This window comes from Rhamphochromis sp. 'chilingali' (genome assembly GCF_963969265.1).
Source record: "Rhamphochromis sp. 'chilingali' genome assembly, chromosome: 15".
NCBI lineage: Eukaryota > Metazoa > Chordata > Actinopteri > Cichliformes > Cichlidae > Rhamphochromis > Rhamphochromis sp. 'chilingali'.
The window spans coordinates 12,821,633-12,844,754 of NC_137942.1; the positions used below are offsets into that span (position 1 = coordinate 12,821,633).

General features: G+C 41.5%; 1 protein-coding gene across 3 annotated transcripts in view; it reads right to left on the reverse strand.

Moving 5' to 3' along the window:
* LOC308411589 (protein sidekick-2-like) overlaps positions 1 to 23,122 on the reverse strand; it is an 88,039-nt gene that overhangs the window by 26,814 nt on the left and 38,103 nt on the right. For all 3 annotated transcript variants that reach the window (XM_080905539.1, XM_080905538.1, XM_080905537.1), the window contains exons 2-8: positions 10,788 to 10,947; positions 9,151 to 9,257; positions 8,738 to 8,885; positions 4,800 to 4,933; positions 987 to 1,098; positions 378 to 568; positions 39 to 122 (exon numbers count right to left, since the gene is read on the reverse strand). In XM_080905539.1, the coding sequence (XP_080761665.1) occupies positions 39 to 122; positions 378 to 568; positions 987 to 1,098; positions 4,800 to 4,933; positions 8,738 to 8,885; positions 9,151 to 9,257; positions 10,788 to 10,947 (936 nt within the window). The remainder of the gene's footprint in view (positions 1 to 38; positions 123 to 377; positions 569 to 986; positions 1,099 to 4,799; positions 4,934 to 8,737; positions 8,886 to 9,150; positions 9,258 to 10,787; positions 10,948 to 23,122) is intronic.

The following is a 23,122-nucleotide window of genomic DNA, read 5'->3' on the forward strand; positions in this document are numbered from 1 at the left end:
CACATGCAGGAGCATAGTGGAAAAAAAACACCACAAACCTCGAGCCTGACAGGGGATATCCACTACCTTCTCCATTTCTGCGCTGATGTGACTCGGCGGCTCTTTTACAAACAGAGGATATTCTGTTCCGAAGAAGAAAAGTGATTGCTCGCTAATAGCCTTTAAAAACAGCTACAAAACTAATGCGTGCTTTTTATCATCACCGTCATCTGGCAATAGCGCATTTACACGACTTTATATAACAGTATTAGCGTTAATACTGAAATATAAACTTTGAATGGACACTCTGAAAAGTATCTCAGCTTGAAGATTAGCACTGATCATTTAGGCTAAGCTGCTTTCTGTAGGGTCAAAATGTATGTTGTAACGTTGTTTACCAAGAACATGCAGGTAGGCCCCGGCCGTGACGGAGGGGACACTGCTGCTCCGAAGTGACGCTTCACACTCATAGTAGCCACTATCGCTAACTGCAGGCAAGCTGATGACCAATCTACGGCCAAAATCGCGAATCCCTGTATTGACCACTGCCCCGTCTTTTCTCCAAGTGATACTCATTTTGACAAGAGGCCTGAAAAAGAAAAAGATGAAAAAGAGAAAAAGAGAGCAAGAGACCGAGAGCGTGGTTTTTAATATAGATTTATATTCTGTTTCAAGGTTACAGAGCACTGGGGGAGCAATGGGATACATCTGTCATTCTGATTAAGTCTTTGAATTTGAGATAATAGTCAGATTTCAGAACCGGGATTGTGCAAGATTGGAAGAACAGAGTGCAGCCCTGAATCAAAGGGAAGAATGGAGGAGAGGTACAAAATGAGAGATGTGCAAAACACTTTTTATTATGTTCAAACAAAAGATTCATTTAAATCACAAAATATCAGATGCGGGGGTGGGAGAAGGTGGTGGTGTTTTGATAATGTGTGAATGCCTGACTGTGTGTATTTGCAGTCTCCTCCTCAGGATCTGCATGTCTCTTTGTGAACATTTACCTTGCATTGGCAACACACTCCATGATAGCTTCGTTTCTCCCGACTGTTACACTGGTGTTCTTTGGGGGGATGATGATGGAGGGGGCAATGGGGTCTGCGGGTCCTCCCACATCTATCACACACACAGAAACGCACAAAAGTGAAAGAAATCTTTAAATTGCATGCCAGTCTCAGATTAAGCCTGTGCCTCTGCCTGATATAGCCAACTGAGCATGACTAGATCCTTACACAGAGACTGACAATTTGTCACCATCACAACCAAGTAGCCAGCATGCTATCAACCAACTATTAACGCCCCTGTCTTTACTTTAGATCCTCTTTCTAGTGCACACGGCATTTACTGAGCATGGTGTTAGCCCAGGTGTTAAGAAGCCATTATGTAACATAGTTGAGACAAACAGAAAAGGCGATTAAATGCGGCACCATCACTCACGGGTTTCACAGAGCCTCCAGCCAACCATCGATTCACTGCCCTCAATCAGTGATCTCTCTCTGAATCTGATCTCATTTTCCCCCCACCTCCCCGGAGTACGGGTATGGGCCTGTGAACTTGTATATGTCTGAGTGATTGGACATTTACAGTGTGCTGTGTGCATGCATCGCTTTGAAGTTTGTTTCCGGATGTCCGTGTGAGACCATCTCAGGTTAATAAGGGCTCTAATTAAGTTTTTATTATTGTTGTTGTTATTTTGCAGCACCTGATTATAAATCTCAACCTTTTCTTGCTCAGTCCTGTAGAATCTCTACAGTACTGTAGCAATGCTTCCTCTACAAACACTGACTAAAAATAGACCTGTGAGTTATTACCACTTTGACTCTACTCGCCATGTGATTACTGCATAGTTTCCTGATCATCAGTCAAATAAATACCTAAAAAAAAAAAAAAAAAAAAATATATATATATATATATATATATATATATATATATATATATATATATATATATATATATATATATATATATATTAAACAAATTAAAATGCAGTATCCAAGTATCTTCAAATTCTTTCCAGAACATAACATGGAAGGAAACAACAAACAACACGAAATTAACATGCTGCTGACATTTCTTCAGAACGAATTAAACATTTCAAAAATAAACAATTAAAGTTAACGCCAAAGAATTCCCAAATATCCAAAGATTTTCTTCATGGCAGCACAGAGATTTAAAAACACACACACACACACACACACACACACACACACACACACACACACACACACACACACACACACACACACACACACACACACACACACACACACAAAAGAGAAAGCAAAAATCATTTGTAGGACGCTTGACAGACGGAAATGAACAGATAGAAATGTTTTGCAGTCATCATCTCGGAAATTTGATGAGAGATCGAGATGAGCAGTTAAATGCTTTGCTCGTTTGAACCTTATTCAAAATTACTTTTATATTTCTAGGCAACAAAGGCAACAAATTACCTATTGATTAACTGGTAAATACATAGAATTGGTGGTACTGCATCAGTCTGAAGGCTTGGTATTATTAATTAAATCCTTTCATCAACGTATCAAGTATCATTTTGAGTACATTGTTGACATTATTAATAATCAGCATAATGAAGACCAATCAATCCATCTATAATAGCTGCCTTTTAGTCCCTAGAAAGCTAAAAAAAAAAAACCACACAAAAAGAAATAAACATGCTACAATTATTTGCCTTTGTCCAAGAGCTTAGTGAGGAAAAATCGTAGTTACTTGGTTCTGCAGTTACTGGCTATACTTCTGTGAGATTACAGAATTTGGCAGATCCGTGTAAATTTTGCGACTAATTAACAAGCAAGACTTTGCGTAAGGTTTGATTGGCATAGGTTTCAGTCGACAAGTAAGTGTGAAAGTGAAAAATGAGAAGAAAGAAACTGATGGAAAAGAGTCACTCAAACAGCATTAATATTAATCTTCTACAAAGAAGATTTAAAGCTGAAAATCACCAAGATCACATATAATTTATGAATGATTTATTAAATAGAACTCTTGACAGAGTCATGCTGAAGCTGCTGAAAATGTGATGATTGGCATGTTGTGTGAAGTACTCGCCTTTACACAGAGTGGCTGTTAACACTTTAATTTCGATTTGAGTTTTACTAAATGTTTTACAAATCTGTGTAAACACGGAAATTGAACAGTTTTGTTTGATTAAGTGAAATGCCCCACATATTTGGCTGGAAATGTAGCCCGTGTTTGCCAACAATGCAGCAAAAAGTGGGATTCCATTTGACTTATCAAAGAACTCATTTAATTTTCCAGTAGACACGACTGGTTCCTCGGCACACGGTAATTAATCCATTGCAGTTCATGAACTCCCAGTGTTGAGGATACCTCAAGTGTGTAATGCAAAAATTAATGCGGTGACTTGCATAGCAAATTCTCACTACTAAGGGTGCCACCCTGTTTACATCTGTCTGTATCTAAAAACAACTGTAAATCCAAGTCAACTACAGAGCACTTCACAATCTAAGGAATATTAAAAAGGATGCCTGAATGTCTGCGTGCATGGAGCTTTATCCGACTCCAGTTCGCCTTTCACTATTACACCCAGCTCTGTCTCATTTGTATGCTCCCTTAGGAAGATGGTGCTCCCTCTACTGCATATTGTTTAGTCTTTTATCCAGAGAATTGCTACAACGAACAAATGCAGTTGTAAAATTAAATAAACTTATTGGCTTTCAGATGCAAACTACAACGGTGTTATCTGCAAGGTCAGACTGGGTGATATCCAGTGATATCTGATCCCCGGGGATTGCTGTACCGTGCGTGTTGAGCATTGAATTACAAATGCTGCATTAAAGATATGATGAGCAGATGCTGGCGCGAGAAGGAAGCTGCCATTAAAAGTGCGCAGAACAAAGAGTTTTTAATTTTCAATATTACAGTTAACATCCCACTGTTAACCCTATGGTGACTTTTATCATGTGGATACTATCATGTGGAATTCTGTCCAGATAGCTAGAAAAATACACTGAGTGACTCCTTTAATTGGGTCGTCGAGGTAGGCGAAGAAAGACTGATGTTGTTGAGATGAAAGTAAATAAGAGGCGCGAGCATTTGTGTGACTTTGTTTAGATGAGAAACGGTGACAGTAGGTGGGAGGATAAGGAAGCGGCAGGTTCAGTTAAACTACATAATCATTTGACTTAAAACCATGCTTCTGCCGCCAATGCCGAACTTTATTTGAAATTGTGCACATGTGGGTTTTATAATTGAGGCCGACCTTCTGCTTTGATTTGTGTGTTGATGTAGGCGTGTGTATGCTTAATCATTCCCTGTGTGCTCAGCGTCATTTTCAGAATTCATTTTTGGTTTTTTTGTTAGGAGGATTTCAACCAAAGTTGTACTCCATGGGGCCTTTCTGCCTTTTCTGCCTTGCTGGAGTTCCACCTAAAACATTGTAATTCGCTATTGAAGCCAGAGGTTGGAGTAGGCCTTGGAGAATAAGAGGACATCTATTGTGCTGCAGGTAATGAGTATGATAAGCATGTATTTTTTAGAAAGAGAAATCAGGAAATAAAGAAAGCACCTGTCAGTAGAGGGCGCTATCTCTGTTTCTACTGTTTTTGGCTGAGCAACCTGTTGTGTTGCCACTGTGTTAAATAAAATGTGTATCTAAGTGATGCGCCAAGAGGAAATACACAAATTGAAAAAAAAAAAACACAACCCAAAACTACATTTTCATCTGCAACAACATGTTGACACAAACAACCTGCTGTGTCTTTACTCTGTGGGCGAAGAAGTCTGTTTCCTGTGTATACGCATGTACACATGTATGCGCACGTGTGAGTACTTACTCTCCACTGTGAGAGTGATGGGCTGACTGGTTTTGTTCTCCCCGTTTTTATCATTAACTGCCTGGGCATAATAACGTCCTGCGTCAGGGGCCACGGTGGACAGGATGACGAGCGTGTTGTCCAGGGCGATGGCACTGAGTATCCATGCAAATAAAAACACGCATTAGTTTTAAGGACAGTGCATTAGTGAATAATAATTCCTGCAACAATCACCCTAGTCTCAGAAAGCTACAAACTGCCTTTAGGTAGTGTGCAGCTGCACCAAATTAAGGCCACCAATTTGGCTTCCAATTAAAAGGTGCAAAGAGTGGTAGAAATTTCCAGTCCATTTCATTTCAGCCAACTGCTGTACATTGCAAAATTCATCCTCAAACAAACTCAAAACCGTACATTCGCACACATAAACACATTAACAAGCACACAGAAACACTCAAATCATTAAACCAGTGAGTAGTTGTTTCACACAGTCAATAAATCTGAAGGGTAAACTGACACACATACGCATACATATCACATAAATTACCACTGAAAAGAAGCAGAGAGAGACAATTTTATGAGCACTTCTCTCTACAATATATACAGTGTGTTTAGGAAATAACTCAGAACATGTCTTGCTTTTTATTATCTGCTTAATATATAAAGTACTTCATTAAAGGGTTCACTGTCATTTTAATTGTTATAGATCCCAGAGGGTTTCTACAGAAACACACTTGCGGCCAGTCTGAGTTTTGTCCATGGAAGCAGTTGCTTGGCTGGCTATCGACGCTGTTGGCTATTTCTCTTAATAGTTTAAGACAGCTTGGTGCAACTAATGAACTTTGATTTCAACATATTTGAGGTATACAAGAGACATCAGGATTCATCTTTATGCAGTTCTTCCTGGTTGATGGAGATTTGAAAAGAAAGTTAAAAAGCAGTAAAGTAGTATGTAAGGTTTAGGCTCTCACGACCAATACTGATGTTGATATTTGGTTAAAAAGCCGTTGATTCAGACATATTTCCTTAACATTTGCTGGTTGTGACATCTATGCTTAGTAAGGACTCAAATAAGATGATAAGATAATGCAGTTTAAAAAATGATGAGTTTTTATTGTTTCAAGTGGATTACTCATTTTTAGATGTCCCATTTTGGCTGGTTGTTGTATTTGTGGCGTTCCCTATTTTTTGAATGAGGGAAGCGAGCGTAAGAGGGAGAATACCTTCTGATTGACAAACTATGCAACATCATCAGTCATGGGTGTTTCTCTTCTTTACTTTTTAAATTTGTATATTTCTTTAAATTTGTATATTTCTTTAAATTTGTATATTTCTTGGACTGAAATATAGGCAAATATCAAATATTGGCTCTATTTCACAATAAATCTAACAACCGCTCGAGTAGTTATTTATGCACTTAAAATGGATTTTTCTCACGGTAATTGCATTTGTAGTATTTATGACAATTTTCAGAAAATACACACACATATAAAAACCATGAATGTGTAAAAGGTGCAGTTTTCAAGTCCAATCTTTTCTGTCACTGCTGTGGCCCAGCACCCTCTTGAATGACTAAATGTAGGTTAGGCTGATGGTTTGGTGAAAATGAGAGCTGACGCCAAGCATGGGGCCAGATTAGGCTCATTGTATCTGCCAGCATCCACCTGATCGGTGCAGGATAAACAGACAGACTCCTGGACAATTAGGAGCTGAGGCTCTTACAGATTCAACAGACACTTAAAGAAACGCACATTGATACACAGACACACACCTGTGAATATCAATGTGGCCTGACACAAAGCGAGCAAACAAGAGGTAAATGTAGAGTATCCTGTCAGTGACTCACATTGTCACGGTGCAAAGTTTCACTGCTTTGCTTCTAATAAGATTCACCTCTAAACAACAAGATAACTAGCTCTGGGATTGGTTGGACATTCATGGAAAGGACTGAGATTTTTCTTACAATATTCCTCAGTGCTTCTACTGCAACTTTTACAGCTGGACTCAGAAAGTACTTTCACCAAATCTATGCTTTAACCAACAACATGCAGCCCAGGGTAAATGTCTTCATGTCAGCTATGACATGATGGTGATCATAGATAAGGAGGTGCTTTCTGTGACATTATAGACAGCCTACATCTCTTTTCTGGATAACAGATATTAATTTCACAGTATTTATTAAGGAATATTGGATATTTCCACATAATTCAAAAAACAGAAACAGATAAATAAAGAAAAATTCACTACACAGACCGGCACTTGGAAATGTGTTTCCAATTGGAACTGTCCCTGTGTGAAATGTGTCCTCTGAACCTAATAACTGGTTGTGGCAGCAAGAACTGCAGTCAAGCATTTGTGATAACTGGCAATAAATCTTTGAGATCGCTGAGGAGGATTTTTGTCCTACTCTTCCTTGCAGAATTGTTTTAAATCCACAACAGTGGATGGTTTTCAAGCATGAACAGCCTGTTTAAGGTCATGCCAAAGCATCGAAATTTGACTGAAGTCTGGACTTTGATTGACATTTATTTTGTTTTTTGTAGCCATTCATAGGTGGGCCTCTTGTCCTGCTGCACTACCCAAGTGCGCTAGAGCTTAAGACGTTCTCCTTCAAGATTTTCTGGTAAAGAGCAGAATGCATAGTTTCATCAAGTAGGGAAAGGCCTTAAAGTCCAGGTCTTAAAGCTGCAAAGCAGCCTCAGACCACCACGCTGCCACCACTATGTTTGATTGCTGGTATGATGTTTGTTTAAAACTAGACATATCAGAACCCGAACCTTCCAGATAGTTCTGTATTGATAGTCCACAGAGTATTTTCCTAAAAGTACTGGAAATTATCAAGACATTTTTTGCAAATGTGAGACGGGCCTTTGTGTTTGTCAGCAACGGTTTTCATCTTGAAACTCTTAATGATGCCATTTTTGTCCACTGTTTTTTCTACTGTGGAATCATAAACACTAACCTTAAATTAGGCGAGTGAGGCCTGCAGTTCTTTAGATGTTGTTCTCGGTCTTTTTTTTGGGACCTCCTGGATGAGTTGTTGATGTGCTTTTGCAGTAATTTTGGTTGGCCTACCACTTCTAGGAAGGTTGACCACTGTTACAAATGTTCTCCAATTGTGGATAATGGCGATCACTGTGGTTTGCTGAAATCCCAAAGCCTTAGAAATGGTTTTATAACCCTTTCCAGAATGATGGCAGTTGGTGAACTGGTGGCATGGTGGTTTTTTGAGATCTTTTAACCTACTTCACTTTGTCAAACAGCTTTTACTTGATTTAGTAGGTCTGGCAGTAATCAGGCCTGCTTGTGGTTAGTGAATTATTGATTTAACAAGGGGGGGAAATACTTTTTCAGTTATGTTTGGATAGCCTTTTCCCCCTTAATAAATGAAATCATCATTTAAAAACTGTTTGAAATACATAAACATAACAAATGTCTGCAAGATATGCAAACACACACATACACACACACACACACACACACACACACACATAGACCCTTCAAGACAGAAATCTAACCAGGGGTGAGTGCTGTCAGTCAAACCTATCATCAATTGAGGCCTTTTGTCCAATTTTGTCTAATTGGTTCCTCTGCTGCCGGCTCTATCTCTACCCTTCAATCATTCTGCCTGCAAAGTCAATAGGGCCAATATAATAACCCGCTTTATCACTGAGAGGCGATTCAATGATGAACACAAGGCCTGTGCCAACATTTGTTCATCAACTATTCTGCTCAACTTCACTCATGGTGTGTGGGGGGATTGGAAAAAAAAAAAATCTGTGAGCAGTATTGAACCTCTTAGAGTTCTCTGAAGTGAAAGATATTCTATTTCAACAGCTCTGCATTCATCTACAGCTCATATATGAGAGAACTTTCTGAGACAGGCACAGAAAAACACAAGTAAGATGCATAAATGCTTTGTCTAAACTAAAGCAATCAAATTGGGGTGAATGGAGGCTTACATGCGACTGCTGGAGGGAATCTTACGCCCATCTCTGAACCAGGTAATCTGGGGCCTGGGGAAACTGTGTATACGTGGTGCACGGATTAGAGCACCCTCGCCCTGGGACACAGTTTGAGACCTCTCACCTTCCACAAAACCCCCCATATCTAGGAGACATAAAAAGTGAGTTAACAAGAGGGAGACAGAGAAAAGATACTAGAACAGAAAATGCTGAAAATGCCTGCCAGCAAAAAGGATGGAAATAAACAATTGCCATTATTAGCATTAATGTTATGTACCTTTTTCAAAAGCTAAGCGCCTTAAAACAAAGTGACTCATCCACATAGTGTGCATGACGAGCTTTTCACAAAAACAGTGTCTTGCCCTTAATCTGCCAGAATGGAGGATGTATAGAAAGAATCCTTTACTCACAGGCAACCTGCACTTCAGTGCTGCACTGCATTATAGCACCAACTCGGTTTCTCACAATACAGCGGTAATGGCCAGCGTGCGATCGGTCCAGCGAGGGGATCAGGTACCTAATGGGCACACGCAACACAACTGCAATTAGTCATCGTCAGCATGACAGACAGCAACATTTGTCATCTTGCTGCTATTATCACCCACACTCAAGATGCTAAATTAATTGACATGTTTCAGTGGGCACCTGAAACGGTGCCTTAATGACATTCCTCTTTGTAATAAGACATAAATGGTCTAAAAAAAGGAAAATAACAGCGCATCTTTGAAGTGTTATTTGCTGCTGATGTAATCCTGGACAGTGGATAGTAAACCAGAGAAGGAAGAATGAAATTTTAATGTAGAGGGCAGGTCCTGACTGGCAGGACTCACAAAACGCGATTCCTCCATCTTCAGCCTGATGAATCAAACAAGCACCAAGCGCATGTTCTGGCCATCCACAGCTCCGTCTCTCCCCCTTGATGTGCATTCATGTTAGATGGTGCATGTGAAATACTAGCAAAATAACCTAAGCAGTTACTCCCGTTTGCTACAGCCACTTAGGAGTGTAGCTTCCACCCCAGCCATGTTCCCCCCTGCACTGCAATTCGGGGGGTAAGGGGGGGTGGGGGGTCTGATTAAATGGATTCCAGTTCTCCTCTTTGATCAGGGCTGGTGAAGAATAACAAGCAGAGGGCTGGCCTGCAAGGCAGACCCAGAGACTAAGCCACGTGAGAGCGCAGCCAAATGCTTAGGAAAGACAAGGAGAGAAGAAAAAGATGAAGGGGAGAGAGAGGATGTGTGAAAGAAGGTAGGTATAACAGGCAGCGAAGGGATGGTGGGGAGGGGGGCAGCGATAGCAATCAGACACTACCACCTTAGCGTGTCTGTCCATGTCTAGGGTTTTGGTATGACTGTGAGTGGAGTCTAGGAAACTGTGCTAAAATTGGATTGAAAGTGACTTCCACTGTGGACTGCATCTGTCACCTGTTAACTCGCATGCAGGCATAATGCTACACAAGCATACTGTACATGTAGAAGTGGGCACACACGCACACATGCACAGAGGACTTGTTAGCGCAGGGTGAACACTTCTTTTACCACGCTGAGTTGTTCCAATAATTCAACATTGTGTTTAGAGGCTGAAATATGTAATACGAGGTGTCCAGAACATCTCCAAAATAAGTGAAAAAGCATACTACAGCTCACAGATCAAAGTGGCCCATCCACACCATATAAGCTGATAAAAAAGAATTTGCATTGTCTGATTTTATTACGGCAGTGATAGTTTCAGCAAACCGCAAGAGAGGGGAGAGTAAAGAATATTTATCTGCACACACCATCTCGGAATGTTGAATGCAGTGTGAGATACAAATCGGAATAAATTTGATAATCCCTTGAACACAAGATGCTATGTTTCAAGGGAGATATGCAGCCAAATCAGTCCTGAATAAATCCATAGAAATGAGTTTGGAATATGAATAAAAATGAGCAATTGTGCTATTAGTTACAATTAAATGCCTCTAAAATGTCCTCATGTAGTAAGATACTTAGGGTTAAGATAAGGGAAAAAAAGAATTATTGCAGGCAAGCAAGGTTGCATTCCTCACCTGTATTCCAAGGAGAAACGTGTAAGCTCAGTACCATTGTAGATCCATTTGAATTCCAGGGGCCAGCTGCCCTCAGCCATGCAAGTAAGTACTAAGCGATTTCCCTCCAGGTGAACCTGGGTTTGAGGAGGCTCCATCTTAAAATAAGGTGGGACATCATCTATTAGAAAAAGAAAGAGAAGAAGAAGAAGAAGGAAAACTGAGTCATACAAAACATAAAGGAAAAGATGAGTAAAAAGGAAGAAAAAGAAGGAAAAAGCGAAGCAGCTGAGTGAGGGTAGTAAAAATGGCAGTGATTCAGTAACCTCTGCGAGGAGACACAACACAATTTGAGCAATTCACAGGGAAAAAAAGAGGACTCAGAACAAGCTATTTCCATTTTTCTTCTGCACTGATTGGGAACTTGAAGGTCAACAGAAAAGCTTGCCAAAAAGCACACGGAATAAGTTGTTACCGCGAAAGCAGCTTACTCCTTTATTTCAAATTGAAATGTGCTGGCATAGAGGTAGAAGAGCAATTTGTGCAGCAGAAGAAGTGTAAATGAACACTTCCATACCTCTACATCAGTAAAAGAGGATGGGGAGGGAGACAGGCAAGAAGAGGGAGATGGAGGGAAGGGGGAAGAGGAATAGGCCAAAAGCAGATGGAGAAAAATACTGCGAAAAACAAGCATGCTAGAGGTGGAGAGAGTGAGAAATTAGGAAGCGTTGGGGGGTAGGGGTGATAGGGGCTGCTTTAGAAAACACAAAGTTTCCCCGTCTTAAAATCCTTTCTGTGACAGGATGAGTTATACTCTGTGCCTCCCTTCATTTATCTTTATAGTTCCCTAATGCAACCAGATTATACAGGCCTCATCCGCAACACTGCACACAGCCAGTACAGCCACAAAAAGACTTTAAGGTGATATGCAAGGTCCAGGGCTGAGCTTGGAGACAAAGTGCTTTCATTTGAGCTGATGAAAAAGGCATGATCAGACCTATTGATCTGTCTGCCTCACGAGCCATGGGCGACACTGAGCTGATTGTGCCAGTGTTTGTGGCGGGCTAATTAAAGTCTGTATTAATAGCTGCAGTATGCCGCTGTGGCCTGGAGCATGCCTGGTACTGTGTCTACTAGGTGAGTCACTCTCATGGCTGATTACTGGAGCCACCCTTGCTCTCCGCACCCATATGCAAGTTCACAGCCAAGATTTATGGCAGTAAATGCAGAGGATGGTGTGGCGGAACTGGGTGAACGTGAGGGCAGCCTTCGCTGGGCAGAGAAGGGGATACAGCAAATTGGACCTGATTGAAACAGAAAATAAAAGAACGACTATGCACCTTTGTGTTTCACGTCGGCAATCATGCTTGCCACAAATCACACACTATGCTTAGCTGCAGCTTAGTCCATTTTCTATCATACAAAAAGATCAAAACTTGCAATTTTTTTTCTTCTTTTTTTGATAAAACTACCTGGGTAATCCATTCTTTCTACCACCCTTACATGAACTTTTCAAAAACAAACACTGTTAAACCCAACAGCCACTTCAAACTGATCTTTGTCTGAGCCCAAATGGAGAAGCCGTCCCTATTTTTCCCCAGACACTAGCTGCTGAGTGGTGGCTTTGCTATAATTCTGTCCTCTAGTAAATGCATTTGTACTTGACACACACACACATATCTGCACATACACACACAGAAAATCCCAAAACATACACTTATGGCTGAATAAACACACACCCAACCACTTCCAGCTGGTTTGGGGTTTTGGTGGCTATGTGCACTTAGCGGTATGGCTCTATCAAAAAGCCACCATTAGAGACCTGCACATGGAAAACCTAAACTCACACATCGATCGTCTGGGGCAATACATAATACCGACTTACTGTTGTGAAATTGTGGACTGCGGAATTGAGTGCCCTGTAATCAACACCGCAGTTACCTGTTTCAGCACCATTCATGCATTCACATTTTTTCTGCCTCATATGACACATTCACACAAGCTCTAATAATGACTCCCCGAACAGTGGTTATCTGTGGCACTTGTGACCAATTTCACATCTAGAGCAAAGTGTATATTTTCAGGACCAAAGCCAGCACGAACAGGAAATAAGTCTTGCATGACATAAGTGTGCAGAATTTCTGCTGCGTACCCCAAGAAATGATTGCTATCCACACAAGACCCAGCTGAAGTGATCTTCTTTTTGAGACTCTGTAAGAACTTAAATGACCTGTGACCGCCAACAGTTCTTAATGCTGACAGAAGACAAGGTCAGCTCCTCCGAAGACTGGCCTCTGGGATCTAATGAGTTTCCAGTGGAGAACCTCTTGTCGGATGCGGATTTCTCTCTCCTTCACTGTGCTTTCTGAACTTCACAGTGAAACACTGAGGACACACGCTGCTGATCCATGTTGGTGTCAGTGGTAGGCTCTGCATGTGTGGTGTCAATGGCAGGATTACATTTTCAAGTGTGTTTCTTTTTTTTTCATGGCAGAAAAATACACAAGTGTGAATAGATGCACTGTCATTGCATAAGTCAAAGTTAGGATAACTTTTTCTTTGCATGCGAAAATTGACACGCATGCTCTTACAGGAGCACAAAGTTCTGTCAATACAGAGTGTGCACATGTCAGGACTCAATGAAAAGTATTCTTCTTAATTTTTATTGTTTAGCAAGACAAATGTGCTTTGGCTTTGACATATCAGCACGATCTACTTCTCATCATCAGTCTAAATAGGTTCGTCTTGCCCAGCAATGAATACTAAAAAGAATACTTAGCAGCGAGTGCGGGTTTTCTGTTTGTTTTCACATTTGATAGGCACAATAGAGCTTTAAGATTTGGGGGTCAGTGTACCGCACCTGTGTATTATATCTTACAACACTCTGGTGTCACAGGTAATATTTCTCTTAGGGGTCATCTCTTTTTAAACCACTGTGGCCTTGTGGAGCAAATTCTACAGTATAATAGACTTGCACTAGGGCTGCCACGATTAGTCGACTAGTCACGATTACGTCGACTATCAAAATCGTCGACGACTAATTTAATAGTCGACGCGTCGTTTGAAGCTTTGTAAGATCACAAAAGACGCAGGAATCAGTAGTAGGATTTAAGAGTGTAATAATGGACTGAAACAGAAGATGGCAGCACTGCATGTCCAAGGATGCCAGCTGCCGTTAAACCCCGAAGAAGAAGAAACTGTGTCCCAGAATTCATAGCGCGGCCCATCGCGGCCCTGCTTAGTTTCCAACAATGGCGGCAGCTGGTTAGTTTTAATATTACTCTTATTATTCTTTCTGGGTCACAAAATAAACGTTTAACATATTTTCAGGCGAGAATGTAGCTGTGTAAACCTCAAATATCTGCTCAGTTTATCAAGACACCACATATTTTCAAAAGCGCTCCGACGTTTTCTGAGACGTCTGTTACCCACTAGCTCGATAGCTAGCCGGGGGCTAGGCTAACTAGAGCCGTGAGAACACGGACTCCCGGCAGATCGTTTTCAAACCCACCGCCGTCTTTTGCTACTCAGGTTAAACATGATATATGAGTCACTTAGATAACTTCAAAATGTTGTTTGGCTTTTTTCAGTGTTTTATTTGTTCCTGAGTAAATCGGTTTGGATGAGATTAAAGTTATAGTTTTTACACAGCTGAATAAACGTCAAGCAGACAGCTGATCATCAGAAGTGTGAGATGCTGGAGAATTTACTCCGGTGTCCTGTTATATTTTAGATAGCAAGGAGTTTATTAAACTCCACCGAAACACTCTGCAAATGTCATTAAAATTTAATAAACTATCATCTTGTCTTTATTTTTAGTTAGCACATACCTTAAACACTTAAAGCTGAAAGCTAATGATAGTTATATAAGAGCAGATGCTGCTGGTGCAATAAGCTGTATGCTGTATGTTCAATGGATGATGATCTGATTAGTCGACTAATCGCAAAAGTAATCGCTGACTAGTCGACTATCAAAATAATCGTTTGTGGCAGCCCTAACTTGCACACACATATTATATCCACTGCATTCAGAAAGTGTTCAGCTTTCTTATAGCTCAATGCTAAAATTTCTTCATGCCCAATCTGTTTTTTTATCACTCCACACAAATCACCCAGAAAGACAACGAGAACTTTAAAAGCGTTCTTAAAACATTAAAAGAAAAAGCACAGGAAACCATTATAGACCCCTTGCTATGACAAAGGATGTGAATTAGGTTTGGGTTTGGCATGTGCATAAAATTTAACTTCAATCTCTCATTTTTTTTGCTTGATTCTCTGTGCTTCAGTGAAAAATTCCAGGAGTGGCCTTCAAAAGACCTAAACATAAGACATCAGTAGAATATATGATATTTCCCAGAACTTGGCCAAGCTAAACTGAGTAATCAAGGAAGAACCCTCGGAGGAGAGGTGACAAAGAACCCCAACATCTACTTCTTAGGTCCAGTGTGAAGGTGGGAGAAACAACACTGCACTGATTTTGGGGTTTTGGTTTTTTTTATGGTAGTGTGAGGAGACAGATGAAGTCTCTTCTTGTTGAAAAACATAACAGCAAGCTTTGATGTTGCAAAAGATTACCTAAGGGAGTCTCAGGACGTGATAAACAAGATTCTCTGGTCAGATAAAACCAGAACTTTTTTAGCCTCAGTTCCTAACGTTACATTCTGAGGACACCAGACACATTACCGGCTAGGCTCATTACCTGCTTGATACCATCCCAACAGTGAAGAATAATGGGGGCAGCATCGTGTTGGTCATGGCTGATGAGACGCTATGGAAAACAAGTCAGTGTCCTTAATGCAAACCTGTTCCAGAGGATCGCAGAATATAAGTGTTTAAGGAAGCTGAAAAGTTCTTTTCTTCCAGAGACTGGAATTAACCAGAGAACAGTTCCCTTCCTATGAAGCATGAAGTGATAGTGCAGTGTTTGGCAGGTGCACAACATTGTTACCTGCAGGTTTCATGTCTAGATGGAAAGCTAGGGGAAATTCCTTATAGAGGAACAATTCTTACACCACTATGACCAGAGGTAAAAGCTAACTGAAGCAAGCAGGTCTATGGATGACCGAAAACTGGCATGGAAGGACCAGGAGGGCTTTTATAATGTGGCTGCTGTGCAGAGCAGCTGCCCCTAACAGTCAGTCTGCACCACCACAGCCCATTCACCACAGATATAAAAACACCTTATTCTAACCTGACAGCTGAGGTTGAATGGTGGCATGGCTCCAGCCGGGTCCCCCGCTGCATACACAGAATTTTAATGGCAGTGAGACAAAGACCACAGGCACTGGGGTAGCTTTATAAACCAAAGGCCATTGTGCTCCCCATTGCACCATGCTGGCATGCAATCACACAAACGGTGTTCACATTCAGCTTTTGTCTTATATTCATTCTCTAGCTTTTTTTTTTTGCCTAACCTTCTTACCCCAGCTCCACACCAGCAGCAGGGAGCTCTTCTGACCTCTGTTTAATCCTCAGCCACCTGCATTTGAGCCGACGTAACAGCATCCTAGCTGGCACTTGGCTCAAATGCATCTCTGATATTTAGCTATAGTGGTTAGCGGTGCCTGTTTCCTTTGAAGGTCCATTTGTATTCATTTCTCACTCTATCTTGGAAGCTCAACACAAATGCACTCATACTGTATATGTGTGTATAACTTCCCACCTTCAGTCCACCCATGGTGCATCATGTCATACTGGAAAATTTAGAGCTGTCATTTAGGCTCTTGAATTGGACCTTAAGATACGAAATGGGCCATGGTTACCCTCTGATGGGGGTTATGCAACTGTCATGGCTATGACCTTGGCCTAGTAATGGGATGGTGTAAGGGTGTGGGTTGCAGGGTTGATGGAGAGGGGTTAAAAGCATTTTGAAAGCTGATGAAGCTCTTCCCTTATGAATTCGCACATACAGAAGAACACTGACACACATGTATAATAGATCGTCTTAACATGGTGCTTCACGAGTTGAGATAAGAATGCTGGAGTGAGGATACAGAGCTCTTCAGAAGTCACATAAGCGCACACTAAAAAGTGTATATACCCCTCAGCGTCCCACCCCCACCATCACCACCACCCCGCCCACCTGCCCTTCGGAACATGGTTGGTTCTGAAGGTGAGGTTGCGTCACCGTGACAGCAGGTACCTTGTCGATTTACACTCTATCACCTAGTCGAGTCAGAAAGCAGACCGACACTAAAGGAAGAATTAAGCAAGCGATTGAGTGGGAGAATACAGAGAGAAGGAAGCGAGAGCGGCATTGAAACAGATGGTAAAAAGAAACACAGTGCTTAATGATAATGTCAAAGACACATTGAGAATTGGTGTAAAGAAATGATGAGATGAGGAAAGTGATAGTAGGGAGGAGAGCAATGAAAAGATTGAGGAGTGTGTCCTCCAACACAAGGCACCAAGGTGAAGTGACCCATTACAGTAGAAGTCAAGCAAGCACGCCAGACCTGAAACAGGAAGACGAGATGAAGAGCCTTCATTTAGGGAAATGGCCCATAGTTCAACATCTGTATGTGGTATTTGATAGGTTGATGTCCACCCACAACTCCTGCTTATGCTCTTTTGTTCGCAATCCAGAATGAACAAGCCCCCTATGAGATCTTATGCTGTGGAAATATAGAACCCGTGACATGCTATTTAAAGCTCATATACTCCTATAATTATGCTCTCTGCTTGGAGGAGGAAATGAAAAGGGACTATGGATTTTTCATGTTAAGTTGATCTGAATTTTTGAATTTTTTTTTCTTTTTGATGCAGCGCCTGCTTTGATGTTGCAGAAAGAGTCCTCAGGTTGCTACAGATGAAATGCTGCCTGCATCCCAGCTGTGTTTAGTGGATTGCCATGGGTTAATTGATGTGTAATTGATGTGATTAATTGAGGTGTAATGTAGCGCGGTGACGTGTCTGGGATCCTACCCACTGCAGGGCCCGTGAGTGTGTGTGTGTGTTGAGGTGTGCCTGTGTGTCTACAGGAGGCTAGAGCAACACAATTAGAAGCAGTAGCATCCAGCCAACAAATGGAGATTTAATTAGGAGTGAAGACAGAGCGGGAGGCCAGTCAATGGGCAGCAGATTGAATTATCTGGACACACACTCCAGCCGGCAGTGTGGACAAATTCACAGTCACACACACACTCAAACGCACACACCCTTTCTGTTTGGAATTCTTCCCTGTTTGCCTCACTGCTCCGCTGAGTGCTTTCCTCTACCTCTCTGCTATGCTCTGCCTGTCTCAAACTATCTTCCTCTTTTTGATTTCCTCCTCCTTTTTTCTCTTCCCATCTTAAGTTTCTTTTCTTTTTTTTCTCCCCCCTTTCCCCACAATAACAGTTTCCTTTCTGCATGTTGTGACTATCTCTCCGTCTCGGCAGCCTTGATCTCTCCCAGTACAGTCGTTTTCCTACTTTCTTTCCCTGGCCTCTCATCAGTTGTCATCTCTCACACACTCTTACTCTCCATGTCCCTTCCTTCTGAGCTCTCTGCCAAGATGTCTCTCCATCTTTTTATGTCTCTTTGCACCCCTCCTCACTCTGTATCCTCTATCCTTTAGTCCCACTCTCTCTCACTTTCCTTACCAGTGTTACTGAGTCACTAGCAGTATATTGTATGGCGTACCGAGGGACATGTCTGTGATATCCAGGAGCCTAATTAGCAAGTCCAGCTCCTGGCAGAGAACACGGCACGCAGAGGAGCATAGGCACAAGGCCCGGCATCAATTAATGAGACCTCGCACACCCACAACCACCATTACACACCCTCTGCAGCATTGAGTCTCTAGTCAGCTCAACCTTGTCCGATGAGCAGTAGAGGAAACCGCAGATGAACAACTGTAGCTAGATTTAAGAAAGTTGTGTCTTTAATCATGAAGGGATAGTCATAGTGCTGTACAAGATAAAGCTGGGAATCCTCCCTGACTTTGTGGCACTCAAACAAGATTTATGCACTGCAGCAGCGAGCTGTGAACATAGCCTTGCATCCAACAAATCAATGTATCATAGAAATGTACGCTAGACACAAGGCAATTTCTTCCTTTCAAAGGACAAAATGTATGAAACTGTTTTGGTCTTAAGGAAGTGAGGTTTGGAGAACTCTTTTGGGTTCAGTGCAATGGGAAATGATCCAGACTTCCCACCTGGTGTAGTGTGACTGACATCACAGTATTATTTCCCAGCTGTGACAGACAGCCTCTACAGTTTGGGGGAAGAAGTGAGCCTTTGTGCGCAAGATCACATACACGTATCGTTATGACTTTCCCTTTTTTTTCCTACCCACTAGAGAGAAGGCAGGTGGTTGTAGGTGGCAGAAATAGGTACACATTTTTACTTGATCTTTGTGAGATCTAATTGATATTTTTCAAAAATAAACCCAGAGAAATAGATAAATGCCAGTAAGTGAAACAAGGAGCAAATACAAGAAGAAAAAAAAGGACTGTAAGAGCATCATTGGGAACAGGAAGAGGGGTAGTCTTTTCTCGGGGAATGAGAAGGTTGAAAACAGGCCTAAGTGAATTGAAAAAAAGAAAGTAGGGCGAAGACTAATGGAATAAATAAATAAAATAAGCAAGTGCGTTGAAATGTGAATTCTACAGGGCCCCGGGTCATTAGAGTTAATACTGTGCATAATGCCATCTGCTGTGATTGTTTACACTAGGCTGGATAATTAGATCCTAATTAGTAGATGGTATGGTGGGGGAAACATTATTTCACACGCACTGAGACAGAGATAATCAGATCCACCTGCAATGCTGCCTTGCCTGTCCATCTTGGGACCCGTGGGCAGCTCAGCAAAGATGCAGCTATTAGACAAGTCTTGATTTAATTGCTTGATGCGTTAAACAAATCTGGGCCATTTCCCCTCATCATTAACATACAGATAAACTTGTACGCTTTTGGACTCACTCTCTTAACAATCTGAAAACCTGTGTGGTACTTGTTCGCCTCTGTCCCTCACGCTCCCGTGTGTACAGGTGTGTCCCTGTGCATAAAAATGTGTGCTCACATTCTCAACCTCGCGCGCTTGTGACAGTGTGTCTTTAAGATAAAGACACCAGAATTTTTATGAGGCTAAATGCGTGGACTCAAACTGCCATGTCCCATCCGTGCTTTTCTCCCCAACCAAACCCTTTGAACCTCTGAATGGGAGCGATGCAACTGGCATGCCAATAGTGTTTTGCTAACTGCAAGGTATCACGGTGCCTGCCATTATAATATATGCGCGTGGAATAGCTGGTGATTGTGATTCTTATCAGTGTGGCAGAGTGCATGGGCGCCAAGCAGTGAATGGCAGGGGCTGGCAGTAAATGTTAATGGCAGAGAGCAGCTGACAGAAAAAAGAATTATTATCTCCCTTCATTACATTTATACGGCCTGCCTGTCTGTCTCCCTTCCTTCCGCTGAGCCTAGGAGTGAACAGCAATCAGTGTTGGCAATGCTTTATTTACCTGTTTTGCAGAGAACAAACACCTTCTTTGGTGTGAATGCATAATCCACTCAGGGACTAGGAGTTTCTCACACTTACGATAGGTCAAACAGACTCCATTACTTGTGAGCAATAACGGGTCTTTGACGGGAAAGAGTCACAGATATTATATTAGAAGAGCCAGAGAGTGTATGGAAGGTGGAATACATGCTTGTTTTCATGTTTTCTAATTTTGGTAAGTCTGACGTGTACCAGATGCTCCCACGGGGTGCCCTGTGCTCCTACTAGGCAGTCTGTGGGAGCACAGAGCCCCTGTTCCTAATTGAGACCTCTGGAATGTAAGAGCTGACAGAACGGAGCTTGTCACATCACTCCCTGCCCAGAACACATTAAAGAGAGGCCCACGACCATTATTTTCTTCCAACATCCAAGCTGCTGTAGACCACCAAGTACTTCTCTGTGTGGTGTGACAGCTAACCCCTCCCCCCCAATTTTGAGTTCCTTCAGATGGCCACTCAAAACTGCCAGCCTCCATGCAGGTCACTCATCTGACCTTTGAGACATCAACACAGTTCTCTTCGCCGGTTCTTTTCTCTGAAGTGCACGCGCACCTCAAGCAGGAGCGAACACAGAGGAGAAACACAGCTCTGTGGCACTGTCTGAAGACAGGCAGCCAGCACTACGCCAGCAGGCAGACAAAGATCTGAACGCACTGACATTATGCTAATGGTAGCGTTTGGCTGGTTCTTACATGACTTCACACCACATTGCTCATCTCAATTACCCGATACAGTAACGGGTGCTGAGTGGGAAGCGTGCAACTTGAACAAAGCAGGAAAAATTCGCAGTCAGAAATACTAATTGTTTCGCGCTCTTCTTGACAATCCTTTAAACAATCCTTCTTAAAACTGCTGCGCATAACAACGTCCTATGTGAATACTATAAATGTGTGCGTGCTTGCGAGTGAAAATAATGAATAATGATTAAACGCTTAATTTTTACAGACCGCACAAGAAGATTAAAGGTGTGATTTTAATTGAGGTAATTTAAGGTAAGAAAGCGGAATATCTGTCCTCTAAATTTGATTACATACAGCATTTGTTACACACACACACACATATCTTTGTACCTTACCACCCATCTCCTTCAAAAATGCCTGTCATCGCTTCTCCTCATGATTAATGCAACAAGCCAGCATTTCTACTTGAAAAGACTGTGTCATTTTGATCTATAAATTGCAATCTACCTCACAGGAAAACCATACCCCTTAATCAATAGCTTTTTTATAACACTCACAACATAACTACAGCTTTGAGCCCGGTGCCAACAATGCTATCTAATATATGAGGCTGATGATGTTTTTCTAATTATACACTTAAACCCGCACTCAAAACATCGCTCCAAGTGCTGCAGTGATATTGGCAAGGATGTTTTCTTCCATTTTGGAAAACAGCAAAGATTAAGAACCAGAATCCAGCCTGTCCCATCCTAAACCTTTAACTCTCTGCACTGCAACATATCCAGTTCCCATGCAAAGGAATGTTGAGTGGAAAGGTGCTAGGAAGTTTTAAATTTCTGAAAGTAAAAACCAAGGTTAGCTCTATTTGTGGCACAGTCTTATACATATGCAAGTAGCACTTTATGTACAAAAAGGAATTACAACCACAGCAATTTTAGTCTTCACACAATGTCATGTATATCCTGAAGGTTATCGTTAGAAATTACATAAATTTAAATAGCAACACCATCTTTCATCAGGTTAATGTATTCAGTGAGCTTTTTTTTTTCAACGCTGTGTTATTGAAATGTTCCCACCAGTGCTCTTAACACGCCAGTGTAAAAAAAATCATGTTGGCAATTCTCTGAACTTTCTCCGCCTCTAAGGACCTACAAAGTGGAGGGATTGACTGCTGTTGGCTGCAATAGCACACTGAAATATGTGCAGACGATCAAGCAGATATGGCATAATGTTACTGGCGCCCAAGCAAAGGCATGAGTGATTTGAAGGCTTAATGTGGCCCTCCACACCACACAGAGTTATAGCTTGTGATTTGCATCATAAACGTCTGTTAAATTTCCACTTTTGGAAATGAATATCGTTAAATGACAACCTGACAGGGAGCCAGATGGGGGAGGTAGGAGTGACACTTTTTTTGCATTCATATTTTCCACTCATGATGGGACCTAATTCCATATTACTACATCTATAAGCCGTGCATAAATACACATCAAATAGTGCATTTTTCAAACCTCATAATCCCTGGATAATCTTCATCTACAATATGAGCAGCACTAAATTGGAGAGAAGATTTGCAAATGAACATATTTACATCAGTCCCATTAGTGAGACACTGAGGAGATACTGCACAGAGATCTGCTGCTGCTTTGAAATGCCTGTAGGGACTTAAGAATTTTATTAGAAGCACTTTAACTTATCATGCCATGGTAAGTAATGCGCTTTAATACACATATAATGCTGTGGATTACAACTCTGGATATTAATAAATCATCAGTTTTTTTATTTAGTATTGCTCTTTTAACATATTGAGTAAATGAAGTGCTTTAATGAGTAGCATGGATTCAAGGACTTTTTGTGCTTCACTGCATGTGTGTCTGTGTGTGTGAGAGAGATGTGGCAGTAATACTAGAAGTGTTCACCTTCATTTGAGTTTTAGATCATATCTGCTCAGCCAATCACATGGACGCATTTGGACATGAAAACTGTAGACATGTTCAAGATGACCTGTTTAAGTTCAGACCGAGCATCATAATGAGGAACAAAGGTGATTTAAATTACTTTCAATATCGGATAGCTGTTAGTGGGCTGGCCTGAGCAGTTCAGAAACTGCTGATCTACTGGGATTTTCCCACACAGCCGTCTGAAGTGTTTATACAGAATAGTGTGAAAAAGAGAAAAAGGTATGCTGTGT